Raw genomic sequence first — 17,717 nt, forward strand, 5'->3', positions numbered from 1 at the left:
TGCGATGGTGCACTGCACTCGCTGTTGTCGGCGGGCGGGGGTGATGTTTTGACATATAACCGGCGAGAAAATGTCATTTCGTTTCTTTCATTTCTGCCTGCTGTCTGATTTTTTTGCCTGGGCAGCGTTGGGGCGGATGGGGTGACGTGCATCATTCATCCATTTGGGTTGGTTAGCTCAGAGACGCAGGCAAAGAGGGCAAAGGTATAGCCGTGTTAGCGGTTAGCAGCGTTTGGACGCGTAATTCCTTCTGTTAGGTGCTCTGTATTGCTAGTGCTAAGTTAGCGCTGTAAAACTAAACATGGAAACGGAAAATCAGACGATGTGATGCTCTGCGCTATTTCTATATTATAATATATATATATATATATATAAATTCAGTTGGGCCAAATTGACTAAATCAAGGAATGTAGCCGGGCCCTACGCATCAGTGGAGCGACGGTATTTGTTAATTTGATGTTTTAAAGTTGAAATGGACTTTTTGTTTTGTTTTCACGACTCATGTTTTAGCCGCATTAGCATTGTGGCTAGGCTATGCGAGTGTCGCGAGCATTCACGCTAACTAAGACAGTAGAAATGTTGAAACTGTGCGGGTCTCCAATGCAACCCAATATAGGCAAACGTCAAAACCCAAAACGTAAATAGCCAACACACCTGCTTTGTTTGTGCCATTCACTTGTAGCCAAGTGTGGAAAAAGGAGCCCCAAGGACACGCCAAACTCTTCCTCCTCTTTTTCCCTCCTCTCATCCTTTTCCTCCTCTCCTCTCCTCTCCTCCCCTCGCCATAGCAACCAACCGCACGCTCATCACCACGGCGACAAACAACAACAATAACCTTTGTGTATGTTTGTTTCCCTCTTTCCTTCCCTTGTGTCCTTTTGCTTTGCCTTCTTCCTTACCTCTTTGTCACCCCCTTCATCCTTTTGACCCCCCCCCCCCCCCCCCCCGGCATTGTTTGTCCTTGTCTGTCGGGGTGATTGTGTGTGTGTGCGTGTGTGCGTGCGTGCCTGCGTGAATGTGTGTGTAGCGGCCGGATCACTTACACAGACATGTATCAGATGCTAAGACACATGTGTCCGCCGCTAGGCCTCGGGAAGAGGTGTCCCGCCCGGGTCGCCTATAAGGTAGACTGGCCCTCCCTCCCTCCCTCCCTCCCTCCCTCCCTCCCTCACGTCCTTCCACTTCCTGTCCTCCCTCTGTGGTCGGTGGTTGTGGTGGTGGTGGTGCGCGCTGTCCTCCGAGGGCGCCGGCCAGCCGCGGCTTCTGTGGTTGCAGTGACGTGTGACGGTGGACTTTGTGGATATTTTATGATTTGGGGACTTGATTTGACTTGGATGCCGAGCCCCAGACGTGACGAGGAAGGCGAAAAGTTCAATTGTGGCCGCTCACGTGTGCGTAACGTGCTACTTTGTGCCCACACAATGGGAAAGTGGAAGAGCAACGAGTACTCATTTGTGGCCACAAAATACAAATTGACGCCACATGAAATCCATCCATCCATCCATCCTCCAAAGCGCTTCTCTTCACCGGGTTGGCCCGAAAGGAGCGTTTGCGGCAATTTGGAACGGAGGAGGAGCACCGCGGGCTCAGGGGGAACGTGCAAACTTCGCTCAGGAAGGGCCGAGCGACTAACCTCTGCGGAACGGCAGCGAGGAAACACCCCCAGAGAGTTCCAACGCAGATTTTCAGCCTCTTCAATCCCATTTCAAAACAAAGCATTTGATTTCGAATGCAGGTGAACTTCCACTAACGACCCAGGCTAAACTTAGCTCCTTCAAAGGGTCTCTCTCAACCAACAAGCGTGATAACAAAAGGATCAAAACGTCTAGGCTCCAAGAGAGTGCAGTCAGTCGCCAACGTCCTCGCCGTTTTGCATTTCCGGCGCACGCGTGCACGAGTCCTCATTCGTCGCCACAATTGAATCCTTCCCTTCCCCATGTCACGTCCGGGGCTGTGGATCCTGATTTTTTTTTTTTTTTGGTGTCACCTGCCAGCCACGCCCGCCCGCCCGCCGTCAGGCCGCAGGAGCGAGGGAACAGAGATGGGGAGCTTCGCCTGTCCATCTGCAACCTGCACGGACGCAAACATAACCACGCGCACACGCACTTTCCATTGATTGACAAGCAACAATTCCAAGTTTCCACGGCAACGCTGACGATGCGGGTGCAGAAGGAGCGGCAAAGTGCGCCTGGCTTCGGCCCTCTGGCTCTCTGGTTCCTGTGGATGGCGCTAATCGCGCGCACGCGCACACACACACACACTTGACACTTTCTGCTCTCGGTTGTTTTGTTGTTTTGAGCGAGCCTGGGGGAAGTTGAGACTTTGTGCTTGGAGCAGGAAGGTGTTCATTTGGCCTGCTTTCGGATGATCGGGTTAAGCTTAGTGTGGCCAGTCGGCGCAACGGGCTAAGGATTTGACCCGGCACGTCGCGTCGAGCTATACATCCAGCGCATGCTCCAAACGAGCCAATGTGTTGGAGCTAGCGAGAAATGGATCGCAACAGCTGTGCGTGCAAAACCTTTGCTGTCGGTGCCACGTCGCTGAACACTCTGGGCCACTTGTCGTTTTTGCGCTTCCTCCACTCGTTGGCCTTACTTTTGCCCCCCTCACTCCATCTTCGGATGGCATTCGGGTTTTTCAGCTGTGCCGGTGCTTCTGAGCGACTTGTCGGAAAGCCTCGGCCGGTTTCACGGTTTGACTTGAGTGTCGTTCGGTCTCGTCTTGCTCTGTCCTTTTTTTCTTTTTTTTTTTTTCCCCCTCTCCCCGTCCTGGGCTCTTGACACGTGCACTTTGTTGCTCTCCCTTTGGTGTTGTCGCAACGCTGGAGACCATCTTCACCCTCCGTCCCCTTTTTTTGCCCACAAGTACATCTCATGACCCCTCCTTCCTTTTCCCTTGACAATGTCATTCCTTATCGTTTCCTTTGTCAAATTCCTTTCGTAACTTTTTTACCCCCCCCCCAAAAAAAAAGGTACTGAATAGATACTCTTCTCGCAGGATTTGTTTTGTTGTTGTTGCGTGTGGCCTGAATTTGGGCAAAGTGCCGATTGCCGTGACGATTCAACCGATGGCGAAACATCAAATCATTGCTATGATTTTCTCTTGTTTTTGTCCGTCTTCTTGATAGGATGTAACACGTTTTTTTTTTTTTATCTCAGACACCCCCTTTTTTGAGACACTTTGACACCCGTCTTGCATTAAGAGAGATCTTGACGTCCCGTCCGATCGGATGTAGGAAACCAAAATTGGACAACCCCCAAAAATTCAAAATCATCATTTTGGTGTCGCGGATCGTCTTTGCGCGGATGCGCGGCCGCTTGCGCTGTATGCGGAAGGGACATTGGCATGCTGTGTGTCGGGTGGTCCACCAGGGTGTGGGTGTTGCATGCACGCTTGATGTTGCCCGCTGCCTGCCCGCTGCCTGCCCGCTTGCCGCTGCCCGCTGCCCGCCCGAAGCATGGCCACGAAACCAACCGTCATCGTGCTTGCCGCCGTGCGTGCCCAACGCTCATGTTCGGAGGTAAAGCCGATGGACGCCCGCCGTTGCCGATAGCAACCGCCCGCAAGCCGCCATTCGCCCCCCCCCCCCCCCCTTCCCAAACGCCCGGATGGCTTGCGCTTGTTCTATCCAATGGCTCCTCCATCGGATTTACCTGAGATATGCAGGGAAGCTCCTGACTGGTAGGGGGAGCTCTATAGAACATACCAGAGTGAGTTGACAACAAAAAAAGCTGTCTCCTGAGGAAAAGCACCAGTGATACCGTTCTTTTTTGATTGTTGGACCGCAATCAAGCTTCAACTTAATTGAAGTGTGTGCAGATTTTTGTGTGTAAGTGTACTTTTGTTCCATCTCTTGCATCGATGTGTGAATGTGCTAGCGCATTGACACATTTCGGGAACATGGGCACAGGTTGGGTCGGAGGCTCGCTCCTCCTGGTGGTTCCGGGCTCGCTTAGCAGAACAAAGCCCCTCCCCTCTCCCCCTCCTTGGAAAAATACAACTCTATTTTCAGAATGTTGTCAATTCTTCTCCACCAATATATGACTGAAAAATGACTTCTTCATAATGCTAAAAAAAAAAAAGGACACAGCTCAATTCATGTCATCTTCATTTTCTTATTTGGAAAAGTCAAGCTTTAGTTTTGCTATATACTGTTTTCAACAAGAAGAAAAAAACGCAAGTCCAATTAATGATACAAACAAATGAATACACGCTGATCGACTACGTTTTTGTCTACAACTTTGTAATATGACGAGAAGTTTTCCCAAAGCTAGCTGAGAACTTTGATCGTGAAATAGCACAACTTTGTTCCGATGCTTTTTACTTCCGTAGTTCTAAAATGTGAAAATTCTCTTCTGGTGATGGACGACGACACTCTCGTAATTCGGTGACCTCCAGCAAAAGGAAAAAAAATATTCTGGAAAAAAAAAAAGAACAACTTTTTTTTTCCCCAGCAACATTTTTTTTCTCGTCGAGTATCACTGGCGCATCAGGAGACGCAAGTGGCTCGCTGAGTTAGCGTTCCACCAAACCCGCTAAATGCCATTTGCCACTCAAACACATTCAGAAGCAGATTGGCACTAACCCTCGCAAAGACACACTCTCAGATTGGCACTAACCCTCTCAAAGACACACTCTCAGATTGGCACTAACCCTCTCAAAGACACACTCTCAGATTGGCAGTAACCCTCGCAAAGCCACACACTCAGATTGGCAGTAACCCTCGCAAAGCCACACTCTCATTGGCTACTGTCTATGGAGCTCTCTTCCCCCGAGTCCCGCCCCTCGTTGGCAAGTGCGACGTGGCCAGGACGCCTTTGCATTCTTACGCTGTCCTGCCGCCCGGCTCTCCGCAGAGGCTGCTGCGTATGGACCTGCCCGTGGCCGACGACAACACGGTCCACTTCAACTCCACCCTCATGGCGCTCATCAGGACGGCGCTGGATATCAAGATCGCCAAGGGTACAAGTCCAGAGTCGGGGTCTCGCTCGCTCGCTCAGTCGGGCAGGATTTCCACGCCTCAAATTAGTGCCCGTGTGGGTTTTATAGTATGATTGGCAAACTTCAGCGCTCTTCTGCGCTTCCGTTATCACACTGGAGGAAAAAAAAACGGTGGAAATCCGGCCCCATGAGACGTAACGTTACTTTGTTGTGCCTCCCTATGCTTTCCACTAATACTTGACCGCAACTCCCGCAGGCGGCGCGGACAAGCAGCAAATGGACGCCGAGCTGCGGAAAGAGATGATGGCCATTTGGCCCAACCTGTCGCAGAAAACCTTGGACCTGCTCGTCACGCCCCACAAGGGTAAGTTACGTGGGAGCCGGCGCCTTGCCATTTATATGTCCGATCACCCCCTTCACCAAGAGGGCAGCTTCAGCCAGCCGGCCACTGCTTTGACTTTGCATCCCCTGATCAGGAGGAGACAATTGCCAAACGGGAAAAAGCCAAATTCACAAAAAGCCACAACATGACAATACAGCGCTCCCTCACGGACGTACACGCGCTCGCACAAGCGTCTTTGCGTATTCTGTCCTGCCATCAGGGGGTGCCAACTATAGAAGATCCTCTATAGGAGTCTTTTCACGACAGTTGGACGCTGCCTCGGGTCCAGGGTGTGGAGGTTTTGGACCCCAACCAAGATGGCTACGCCGTCCTTGGATGCGCTCCAAGCACGATTGCGTTAGCCATTGGATGATTGCCGCCGCATCTGCTTGTGAAAAGACCAAAGGCTGTCTTGACAATTGTACCGTAAAATGGATGTGGATGGCGCACACCGCACGCTGAGGTCACTTTTCGTTTTTTCGAGACCAACCACTGAGACCGATTCTACTTGCAATCCGTTCAATTCTCTGAGGACGACGTGACCTGGATGAATGGGAACATGACCAGGCACGCCCCTAACCTTTAGCCTAGGCTAGCAAATAGCCTAACTCCTAGCCCAATGCGATGGTAAACCTTCGACAGAAACCTCTCCCCCGACCTACCCGCGGAACCACCGCCAGTTCCTAATTCAAGCTCGCGCAAAGCCTTTGTCGTGAAGGCAGGCCACCTCCCGTTTCGTGAACCATACAACACATCCTTGATTGATTGGTTGGTTTTAGCACCGTGCAAATATATCTGAAACAGAATTGTCCTCAGTGTGTGGCGGGCGCAGCATGCTTGTGAACTTGTGTTGTCCCCCTACTCCCATCCCCTAAGGCGCAGGGTCCCATTTCGCCCGGGTCTAATCTTCCAGGGTAACTTGTCATTTTCTCAGCAGCCACAGACTTGACGGTGGGCAAAATCTACGCTGCCATGATGATCATGGAATACTACCGGCAGAGCAAGACCAAAAAGCTGCAGGCCATGCGGGAGGAACAGGTAGAGCGGATCCCGATGACGCTTCCTGGTCCGGTGGGGTGGCGGGGAGGGGTGTCCCGGGCAAATGGCGTTCTTTGTGATTTTGACTTGCTCCTCTTCAGCATCGTGATCCTAAACCTTCTCCCACAAGCTAATTGCGGCAGTTTTGGCCCCGTTAGCTGATAGCTAGCTGTTCACACCAATGTCGGAACTCACAAACAAAGGCATTGTGGCCAGACCGCCAGACCTTGGCATTTGTGTCAGCAAGCTAGCGCAGTCCAATGCTGGCCTTTTTGCGTGAGCCTTGACGATCCTAAACGGCCGCCACTGCTTTGCATCTTCCGTGAATGTCGTCCCGATCGCACTGGCTTTCAAATCTGGCACCAAATTGCTGCAATGGTCTTTGGATTTGCATGTCTTTGGATTATTTTTTTGCCGCACACAGAACAAACTGTATATCGCGCGAGTCACTCTGAGAAGCGGTATCGTTCAGTTTTGAAAAGTCTGAGCTTGTTCTCACAAAAGCTAAGTCAATATACCGTTTGTTGAAAATGCATCTCCGCATGCTAAAGACAAAAGGCTTCAGGGTTAGGATTGTTTGGTCGTTGCCGACGCACATAGCGTCACAGCTCTCGCATTCCTCCGACGTAAAGTGAAGCCTTGTGGGTCGGGCACGCGCCCTCCCTCCCTCCCTCCTGAATGCAGCAACCATTCCATTGGACTGGAAATGCGCCCATACCGGTCTAGCCGTTTTGCCTGCCTCGCCATCTTTGTGCTGGTCCAGCCTGGCTTCTTGTCTTTGACGGTTCTGCTCTGTTCTTCTTGCTTTTCTTCTGTTGTCTCTCGACCGACCGTCTCCCTTTACCCCCTCCCCCCCCCAGGATGAGGTGGGATCTCCTTATTTGGTCAGTCCAGCTCAACGGTCGTGCGGGTGTCTGTGTTGGAACGCTCGCTGGCGTCTGACTGTCAGTCTGTCTGTCTGTCTGTCTTTCTGTCCCGTGGGATGTCGAGTGGTCTCGCATGTCATCATTTTGCGTGACGTGTACTAACAACCGTTTTGTTCGGCCATTTCTTTTTCTGACTAACAGCCGGTGGCAATCGTTTGGATGTCTATCATTCCATTTCTATGTTTTGATATGTCAGGTGAGAAGGACCAGAATGTTCCTCAGATAACTCCGATTTTATTCATCTGGTGTATTCCCAAAAATCATTTGCTACCGGTAAAAGAGCTTCAGGATTCCAAGCAGGCGTACGGCTTCCCGTACTGGGGAAATGGTCACCCGGCCGGCCGGCCGGCCGGCCGGCCACAGGTCCTCAGTGCGGATGACGCTCCTGTGTGGGTTCATCTGGCACGAGTACACGTGTTTTCCATGTGTCTCAAGCCCACCCCTCTTGGCCCCGCCCCCACCCCCCGCCTCCTTTTCCCAATTGAGCCCGCTTGCGGTGTATCTCACGCAGAACCAACCGCCGTTAATGTTTGAGCGAATGGAAGCGCCGCCAGAGAACGACGCCACGGACGGGCTCGGAGGGCCCGGACTCGACGGCCTCCTCGGTACTCAGCCCGACAACGTCAACAGCGTGTGAGTAGTCGGACAACGCGTCGTCCGCTCACGTCACTCGAGTGTCGGTTCATTCCACTCGTCCAGACTTGACCGTCGGCCCATTGGAGCGGTCACGGATCGCCAATCGGCCGGCTCGGCTCGGCTCGAGCGCTCACGTAAGTCTCGAAGTTGTCGATTCAACTCTTAACCCGCGATTCGACGGATAACCCGAGTCGTTCGTTGTATGTCTGGATTATCGGCCGATGGGATGAGCGGCCGTACCGATGGATAGTCGGCTGATTGGGTTCGGTGCTCATCTCTTGATTCTTAGCTGATTGAATTCACCCAGCGGTCACGTGACTTAACCGCGGTCCACTTCAACTCACGGAGTCGCCGTGTGCCCTATAGACCTTCGGAAGGCGGCGCCGTGACCGAGAGCCAGTCGTGGATGACCACCAAAGCCCAGGAGATGTTCCAAAAGACGGGCAACTGGAGCCCCGAGCGGCCGTACCCTGACGACCTCCACCACACCCGCCACAACCCGCAGGTATGACGAGCGGCCCAAGCGGCGGCGTTGCATCGCTGCCCGGCCCAAGCGAAGCGGAAATGTGCTTGTTCTTTGCGCGCCATTTGAATGAGACCCGACCCGGCATTTGTGTTGAATGTCATCTCCGGTCCACTGAGCAAAGTATCGCATCTGTCTGCAAACCGCTAGCAACATTAGCATAGTACAAATGACGGTGCTGATGGATCACAGGCACAAATGGGATTTTCCGCACTCCCTCCCTCCCTCCCTCCCTCCCTCTGTTGTGTGCAATTTGTAGGATTCAGAAGTAACTAGTGTGCTAGTTTTTGTTTTATTTCATTGATGTCAATGAAATGAGCCGCTCTCCCCCGCTGGCTAGAGCCTCCCTTCCTCCCCCCAACCCACATCTGGTCACGCCAACTCTCATTGTGTCCTTGCAGACGGTAGAGATGCGGGAGATGGGGCGGGACGGGTACTCGGACACCGAGCCCTGTCACCCAGTGGATGGGCACGGGCGCACCCTCTCCATGCCCCGCCTCTCAGCAGACAACCAAGTGAGCACCTCCATCCACCCACCCACCCATCCACCCATCCATCCATCCATCCATCCATCCATCCACCCCTCCCACCCACCCTCACCCCTACCCTCGCAAGTCTCTGCAAGTTGTTGATATTTTACCCAATATTTACGCTGGTGCCTCAAGATGCAACTTTAATTTGGACTTCTTTTTTTCCAATTTTATAATTATACATAGTAGAGGAATAAAGATTTAACGGTAATCTATCATTTCAAAAAAGATTTCTAATTTGTAACTGCTCGCTAACTCGTGCAGCGTTGCATCAATAAGAAAAAGATTTGTTTCTCTTTGTTCATCCCAATTTAAAGTGCTGTTATTTGTATTTGTTTCTCTCAAGAAGTCTTTTATTGTACATTTTACAAGGTTACAGGCAAGACCAAGCAAGGGATTTGGAAACAAAAATATAAAAACGAACTTCACATTTATTTGAGTGGAATATGAGGCTGGCTCATTTCAATTTTGTCAGTGCTTCTTGGCAGAGGTCAACTCTTTGAGAAACTTGAAGTTCATTGTCTCGCTCCCGTTCTTTTCCATTTGGCACATTTTCCAGAAGAGAGACTCCTTCCTCTTCAATTTCATAGCTGCAATCCTGCATAAATGTGAATTATTATTTTTTTTTTTGCCAATTGTAGAAGGACGAATGTCAATCAATGTCAATGAAATCGTCCGGTCGGGCGAAGGTGGCTTTGCAACTTCCAAATTTGTCATCATTTTGTTTGCCATCAAACAATGGCATGTTTGGCAGCTTGAAATGGTATTTGACTCAAGTCCCATCTATGTGTCCACCATATTCATTTCCATCCAGTCCTTGGTGTGTCTGTCCGCTGCCAAGCGCTTCCTTCCTTCCTTCCTTCCTTCCTTCCTTCCTTCCTTCCTTCCTTCCTTCCTTCCTTCCTTCCTTCCTTCCTTCCTTCCTTCCTTCCTTCCTTCCTTCCTTCCTTCGACGACGTGTCCTTTGCGTGTGGCTTCCCTTGGGCCATTCTTCCCTCCCTTTGTTCAATCATAAGCTGAGCGTATGTCGTGTCTTTTGTCCGTCGCCACGTTGTTGGGCTTGCGAGTGCAGCAGGTTGCTGTTGTTCAATTGTTCAACTCAATTATTTGTGTTATTCCTTTCAGTGGCGTCTTGCGTTTAGAACAGGCGGAATGTGAGACCCGCCCGCCCGGCCACCTGGTTAAATCTAGCATATCCCATCTCCATCTTTTGCTCAATGAACGCCATTGGCGTGAATGGAACGGCCCAAGTGATGCGTGATGTGGCCACTGGGTGAAACTGTGGGGCTTCCGCGAGCCTCTTTTGCACACAGCAGGGTTGAGTTCTTTTTTGAAAATTGGATTCCCCCCAAATTCCATGAGATTTCCTACTTCATGTCACATGTCCATGGGAAGTTCCAATCCTTTTCTTTCTTTTATGACCTTAGACTGCTAGCCGGACGTGTCTTGACGCTTTTAGCGCATTGTTGCCGGATGATGTCATTTTGTGACCGCAAGGAAGCTCGGTCAACACCGTCACGCTCGCTCTCCCTCGGCTTCTGCTCGTCCCACTCGGTCGTGATTCCGTTCGGCCGCTCTGGCGGTAACAGTTGGCCGCGAGCCGATGTTTCGGTATTGTGAAGAATTGAAGTTGTCGTGTGAGCACGATGGTCGACGCTAGAACGTTCCGCTCGGGTCGGCGGACACTCATCTGGCTCAGCCGGAAGATTGCTCGACCCTTTCGTACTGATCTGGTGCCAGGTTTAGCTTTTGAAATTTCAAGTCTGGATTGTTGAAGGTCATAAGATGGGGGTAGGGTTTCAAATAAGGGATTGAAGCATGGGTTCAGCTAGCTTGGATTTTATACGTAGCTCAGGTTAGGTTGTGAAATGTCAAAGGGTTTCAAGTTAAGCTTTGAAGCTGGATATATGATCTCAGATTTGGGTTTCTAAAAATCGGGCTAGAGTTTCTTGAAAGTGGTTCGACCCAGGCCTCGCTCGCTTTCAAACCTGGCTTCGTGATTAGCGTTTCAAGACTGGGTTTGGGCTTTGAACTCCTTCCCTGCTGAGCTGGGGCCAAAAATGACGGCCGTTGTCATCACTTGCGCCCGGCCGGCTCAACTGGGCCACGGGAGCAGCGACTCAATTTGATCATTTTCCACTTCGACTGCTGGCTAAACCGTATGCGGGTTTACCAAACAGCGGTACTGGCACCGGTTCAGGCTAAAAGACAATCAACGATCCAGACATCTCATCTCCCGTACGTCTGTTTGTCTTCCTCCACGTCCGCAACGTCCTCCCGGGTCCTTCAGACCATCCCAGACAGCTGTCCCATGCAACGCTCCACCTCCAGCCTGGTTCACGGACGCTCGGGGCGAGGCGTCCGGCTGGATGACTACTCCCTGGAGAGGGTGGTGTCCGAGGAGGGGCGTCACGGCGGGGGGCGCCGGCACAGGGACCGAAGTCCTCGGACCTCGCAGCGATCCCTCACCAGATACACAGACGCAGACACTGGTGAGTTGCTTTGCTCCTAATCCTAACCCAGCAATCGATGAACTCTTTGTTTTGGCTGCCCAACCAGGCCTTGGCACAGATCTGAGCACCACCACGCAATCGGGCGACCTGCCTCCCAAGGAGCGGGACCGGGGCAGGACCAAGGACCGGCGCCATCATCACCACCACCACCACCACCACCATCACCACGGTTCCGTGGACAAAGAGCGCTACGATCGACACGACCTAGCCCACCGACACTCACGCGAAAGGCACTGGTCGCGCTCACCCAGCGAGGGTCCGGACGGACGGTGCCACAGACAGGTGGGCCACAGTAACACGCAGGAAGGGGTCCACAACCCTGCAACCTCCACTGACTTCTTGGTATGCTTAGCAGGTTTGCTTCACCGTTTCTCCCCTCTAAGGGAAACTCATGTGCATTATGATTGACTAGCGAGCGGTCTGGGGTGGAACCTCCCTCTCAAAGTCAACTGCGCTCGACTCCGGCACGAATAGCTTTGTTATCCAGCTCGGAATTGGTGAATTGATCTGTAGTCTTGCATCCAGCTGCCACAGTTAGTACTGTTGATGGATGGCAATTTCTACTTGGGTTCTTTTCTGCTCACCATGGCGTCACTTCTGGTTGTGACTCGTCATTGATTTTTACCTAGCGCCGCCGTCCCCGCTCTGGTCTCTGTTCTTGTTGTGGTGCGGCGTTTTGATTTTCCTTGTTTGCATTTTGCCGTAGGGCAGTAGTTCGGTGAGCGGCAGCCCCGTCCCCTCCACTTCGGGGACCAGCACGCCGCGGAAAGGCCGTCGCCAGCTGCCCCAGACGCCCGCCGTCCCTCGTCCTCACGTCACCTACTCCCCCGCTGTCCGCAAGCCGGGCTACGGCCCCCCGGGGGCGGGCCGCCTGCGCTCGCCTTCTCCGCGACCTTTCTCCCCGCCGGACCACGACAGGGCCTACCACCACCGGCCACCGTCCCGGCAAGCCTCTCCCCACCACGGGGGCTCCTCGTCCAGGCACGGGTCGCCCCGCTCGCCCAGGCACGGGTCGCCCCGCTCGCCCAGGCACGGGTCGCCCCGCTCGCCCATTCACGGTTCGCCGTGCTCCCCGCACCGAGGCCGCTGGAGCGGACCTCCGCTGGGGGAGACTCTGGAAGGGGGCGGGCCCTTCTACGAGCGCGACTACGAGTACGAGCGTCACCACGAGCCCCCCGCCTACGAACAGAGCCTTTCCCACACAAACCCGCACACGAGTAATCCGCACCCCCGCTCGCCCAGGACTGCCCGCCACGGGCCCCCTCCGCCGCCGCCCCCTCACCCGCATCCCCGCCGGGTGCCTAATGGCTACCGCTCGTCTTCACCTTCTCCGCATCGAAGAGGTCCGCACGGGGCACCTCACCCCCACCACCGACCCCCTCATGCCCGCGGACCTCGCAAAGGCCTGCACGAACCTTACAGCGAGACAGATGAGGACGACTGGTGCTAGCGACCGGATTGGGACGGAAACGCTAGGAGGAGAACGGCGACCTCCGGGGTTCTGGCCTTGCATAAGTAGACTTGATGGGGTGGAGCGTCTGGACATCCATCCTCCTGAGGAGTTTGCCTGCCTTCAGTCCCTGCGGGGCAGAGACCACGGTGCTTCAAGTAGACTGACAAACAGAAAACGGCTTAGGCCACCAGGACTACGCTCCCCAGAATCCTTTGCTGAGAAGCCGAACTGCCGGCGGAAATCTCGGAGCATGTGCTTCGAATGAAGGGTCCCCTGACTAACGGTCATGAGGCCGAAACCGCTCGTCGCGATTGGCTGATCCTTCTTCTTCTTCAGGTGACTCCTTGGCCGGTGGGCTTCTGTCAACTTTGCGAGCAGGCTCTGCTGCTTCCGCTCACGTTTTTAAGGGACGTGAGTTCCCATAAAGCCAGGGCCTTTCCCCTCTCTGCGACCAGACCCTTACATGAGAAGCTTTGCCTCCAGAAAAAACAAACAAAAACCCACACAGTGAAGAACAAAAGTTTTACATGAGGAGAAAAAAAGGGAGTAAAACCACTTGGTCTTGAACTTTTTTTTTTTTTTTTTTTTTTTCAAGGACAGAACCAGGTGGCCCTGCCTATTCTGCAAAAAAACAGCCAATCACAGCACTGGCTGATAATTGATGAGTTTTATCATCTCTGTTTACGGTTACAGACTTTCTCTGTGCTAGTATGACCTCACTTCCTGTCTGGTGGTGGGATGCAAAGCTCAAGCATAGCCGGACGGGAAGTGGCATCATGCGGGCAGAGGAGTTCCCAAAAAAAAAAAAAAAAAAGAAAAAAAAAAAGGACAGACTCATTTCTTCAGTATTTCTTCTCTTGATTACTTCTCGTTCTTCTTGGACATTGGAAGCTGGGTTCTTGTGTTTATGTTCGCTCCTTTCTGGGATGGAAACCTGCATGATTGATTCAACACATACTAGAGAGGAAAGCGAACCCTATGTTTTGGGACCTAAGGGGGGGTGGGGCGGGGCGGGGCGCTTGATTAGGGAGGGAGGAACTTTGCATTTGTGTTTCCAAAAAGAAGCTCTCATCTTCTCTCTAAGCCTGTCTCTCTCTGACGCTCACCAAGACAAGAGCGAGACAGAGCAGCGGGAGGGAGGGAAGTGAGCTTTTAGCGCCCGCTATTTACTATTGTTCATGATGATAGTCTTGATAAAAATGTCCATGCAGAATGCCAATGATGTTGATGATTGTTAGCGCTGTTGCTGTAGACTTGTTGCCATGTTTGTTATCCCTTTGAGTATCTTGTTGACATCCTTGAAGCCAGGGGTGTCCAAACTTTCTCCTCCAAGGCCATTCTTCACCTTTCATTTTTTTCAACACACCAAAGCCACGCAGGCATTATTGTAAGGAGGTATGTGTCGTCATAAAACTGCCTGCTGACGGATCAAACCTTGAAGGATTTTGTCTGGATTTTTCAAAGTCTCAGCAGCCGCTGTACTCTGCATTTTGGAAGAGCGACCGACCATTGTCATTTATTTGTCGCTGTATCGGAATGATCTGGATTCCTCGGGCGGGGCGGGGCGGGGCCGAGCCGATTGACATTCTCTTGCCATTTTGGAAACCCGCTTAGTGAGAGACGGCGGGAAAGAAAGAATTTCTCCTTGCGCTTCTCCTGCCTTGCCACTCAGTGGAGTAAAGACACTTTCAGCAACAATTGTGGATTTTGTATGAGATGAGGGCCACCAACAGACAGACAGACAGACAGACATAGTTTGGACACCCCTGCCTTAACGCTGACGAGCCCGAGTCTCTGCCCTGCCCGGGCAGTAAGATTTCAGGCCGGCTCGGGGGAGGTCAGGGACTTCTTTTGCCGACACGCAAAAAAGGCTGGCTTGTGAGGCTGGCGCAGGCAACCGCCCTGCCCGCCCGCCCGCCCGCCCTTTTTCTAGCCTTGTCGGCCAACTGAGCGGCACAACTGCCCGCTTTGGTCCCTCGCCCTTTGAGGACGCTTCTGTGCCAACGGTGACCTCCTCAGCTCAAGCCCTCCTCTCAGGTCTGGACTAGGTACCAGCTACCTTGCGAGGTTGTAGCGCAGCCGGGTCCCCCTCTGCCAAAAAGGGGCGTCAGGATTCAGCGGCCCGCTTTGGCTTTTATTCCGACTAACCTCGGACGACCTTCTTTTGCTCCCGATTTGTCTACGGATGATCTCCCGACTCCAGCTGTCATAACTGTAGCCGTAGTTCTCCAGAGCTCTAAACTTGCACTCTTGCAGATCTTCCATCTCTCCCCAGACCCATAGTCCATCCATGTCTTTTGACTGTATGCAGACCTCATGAGCATCCATAGAGAGACCCGTGAAGAGAGCAGCCGCATCTGTGGCCTCCCGCTTGCTCCAAGTAGAGCACAGACTTGCTGGAATTGTGCAGCAAGTGAAAAGGGCACAAACTGGAAGCCTGTTTGCACTAACTTCCCCCAGACAGAGCCGCAGTGCCTTCTGTATCTGAGTCTCATGAGTCATCTGCCACCCATCCCATCCCATCCGTTCCTCCCCATACCTCCATGGTGTATTCATAAAGGTCCAGAACACCCCAAAGTCCCACTGGCTCCCAGCCGTCACTCGAAATGGGTGGTATCACCCTGTGAATTTGAGCCTCCCCCACCCTCCTCCAATCAAAAATGCAAGTGTTACCTTATCCCCCCCCCCCCCCAAAAAAATCCACAAGCATGTCATTGATGCCCCCACAAAGAGCTTTCTAATGATGGCCTTTCTGATACGTAGAAGCTCCACTCTATCATCATCTGGAGTTTGAGAAGCCCTTCTGGAAGCGGCTCCTTTGTTGTTTGCTTTGCCGTAATCAGGTTTAGCATGCGGTGTGTGCTCAAACGCGCAACTCAAGGGCTCTCTGCAAAACATCACTTGGAATTTCTTGTCCAGTTGAAGTGCTGCCAAAAGCTGTGGGCATGCACGTTACGCTTCGGGAGGGAGGGAGGGAGAGGTCAGCAGTCATTTGACACAAAAGGCACCACGTACCATGATGTCATTGCCCCCACGATGTCAGCACGAGGAAAAATCGGACAATTTGTTCCAAATGTTTGCCCCTTGTTTTCCCGCAACACATTACGACATACTGTAAGATAAAAATCCAAACAATCGGCATATCATCGGCCAGCTTTTGCCAACTTTCAACAGATTTAGGATAGCAAAGTTGAACAAATACTCATCAAGTAAGCAGCCTATAATTTGTATCTTTGTCAAGGGACCAAAAAGACATTGTTTTGGAAATGAATCGACAATCGGATCCCGCCAAATAGGAATCGGCATCGTTGTCAACCAATCCGTATCGCTCGTGCCCGAGTCGTCACCAACAGCGCCATCGCCGCATGATGTCATCACACATGTCGTTATCACCACTGGCGTGTATGTCATCGGCGCATCACAGTCACATCACGGCCACATCTATGTGAGTGAGTGAGTGAGTGAGTGAGTGAGTGAGTGAGTGAGTGAGTGAGTGAGTGAGTGAGTGAGTGAGTGAGTGAGTGAGTGAGTGAGTGAGTGAGTGAGTGAGTGAGTGAGTGAGTGAGTGAGTGAGTGAGTGAGTGAGTGAGTGAGTGAGTGAGTGAGTGAGTGCATGCCGTGCGTTTCAGTCCTATTTAAGTAGCTGTTTGTGATTCAAAAGAAAACAAAAGGGACAGTATTAAAAAGCAGAGCAGCATTGCCTCGATTATCCAAAGGCCATATATCATTTGTTTATTTTGGATTAGTTGTAATTGGGGAATGTATTTTACAATACTTTCAATTGATTTTTAAATATATTCATAGATTTGGGATTTCTTTGGTTATACTGTAGCAAATAAAAGTGTAATATGATGATGAAAGATTATTCGGGAACTTTTTATTTGATCACTTTTTTAATTTTTCATTTCCGGTTTGTTTTTCTTTCAAAAACAAACAAACCCAGACAAAAGCAGGAACTCTTTCCAACCTAAAATACGACGCACTTTGAGGTTCAAAAGTTGTATGCGTGCACTCTCCATCCCCATTGTCGACGCTGACTCTGCAAATTGTCCTGCACAATTTGAAGCATAAAAGTTTGTCAATGGGGAGCAATGACGTCTCTGGCCTGGCCTCGTCTTGCTTCTCATGCGATTAAAAAAAAAAAGAGAGAGAGAGAGACAGACTTGCAATATCCTTCTTAGCCACACGAGGGTAGTCTTTAGCTGCAGTGTGTGAGACCTCCCGAGCAATATTTGAAGCTTGCGCCAGCCAGTATGTCTCCTTGTGTCACCATGGCAACTGCACAGCTCTAATAGTTGGTTGCTTCTTTTTTCTTTCATTTGAAATTGGAACAAATTACAGATCACATCCGTTTAAGAGAAAAATGCCAAGGCTTGACCGTAGGAAAAAAACAACAATTTGGGGCATACATCCGCGTTCACAAGACGACACAACTTTAAAAAAAACAAAAAAAAGAGATTTTTAAATGTAATTAGGCAATTTGACCCACAACACAATCTATTTTAATCTTTTTTAAACATTTAACATAAAAATGTGGCTGGGTTAAACTTGAGGATGGGTCCATTTGACCCAGAGCAACATAAAAGGAGGGCTTAAATTGACACTTAGTTCAGCCAAATGTTTGAAATTGTGACAAATGACAAAGGCAAGAAGCAACTTCCATCCATCTCCCCACAGTTCCATCCATCCATCCATCCATCCATCTTTCCTTTCTTTCATCCTTCCATTCCATCACCACAGCAGCTACCGGACGCAGTAGAACAAAATAGAAACTT

The 17,717-nt window shown here is 51.4% G+C and overlaps 1 protein-coding gene across 1 annotated transcript in view; it reads left to right on the plus strand.

The window, feature by feature from the left end:
• cacna1ab (calcium channel, voltage-dependent, P/Q type, alpha 1A subunit, b) overlaps positions 1-15,835 on the plus strand; it is a 40,332-nt gene extending 24,497 nt beyond the window's left edge. The window contains exons 41-49 of the mRNA XM_085911259.1: positions 4,857-4,962; positions 5,198-5,305; positions 6,258-6,361; positions 7,799-7,920; positions 8,290-8,428; positions 8,848-8,961; positions 11,267-11,468; positions 11,536-11,771; positions 12,196-15,835. Of these exons, the coding sequence (XP_085767385.1) occupies positions 4,857-4,962; positions 5,198-5,305; positions 6,258-6,361; positions 7,799-7,920; positions 8,290-8,428; positions 8,848-8,961; positions 11,267-11,468; positions 11,536-11,771; positions 12,196-12,939 (1,875 nt within the window). The 3' untranslated portion in view covers positions 12,940-15,835. The remainder of the gene's footprint in view (positions 1-4,856; positions 4,963-5,197; positions 5,306-6,257; positions 6,362-7,798; positions 7,921-8,289; positions 8,429-8,847; positions 8,962-11,266; positions 11,469-11,535; positions 11,772-12,195) is intronic.
• Positions 15,836-17,717: the final 1,882 nt, after the last annotated feature.

The sequence above is a fragment of the Syngnathus leptorhynchus genome, chromosome 5 (assembly GCF_054491065.1).
Source record: "Syngnathus leptorhynchus isolate UIUO chromosome 5, UIUO_Slep, whole genome shotgun sequence".
In the NCBI taxonomy this organism is placed as follows: domain Eukaryota; kingdom Metazoa; phylum Chordata; class Actinopteri; order Syngnathiformes; family Syngnathidae; genus Syngnathus; species Syngnathus leptorhynchus.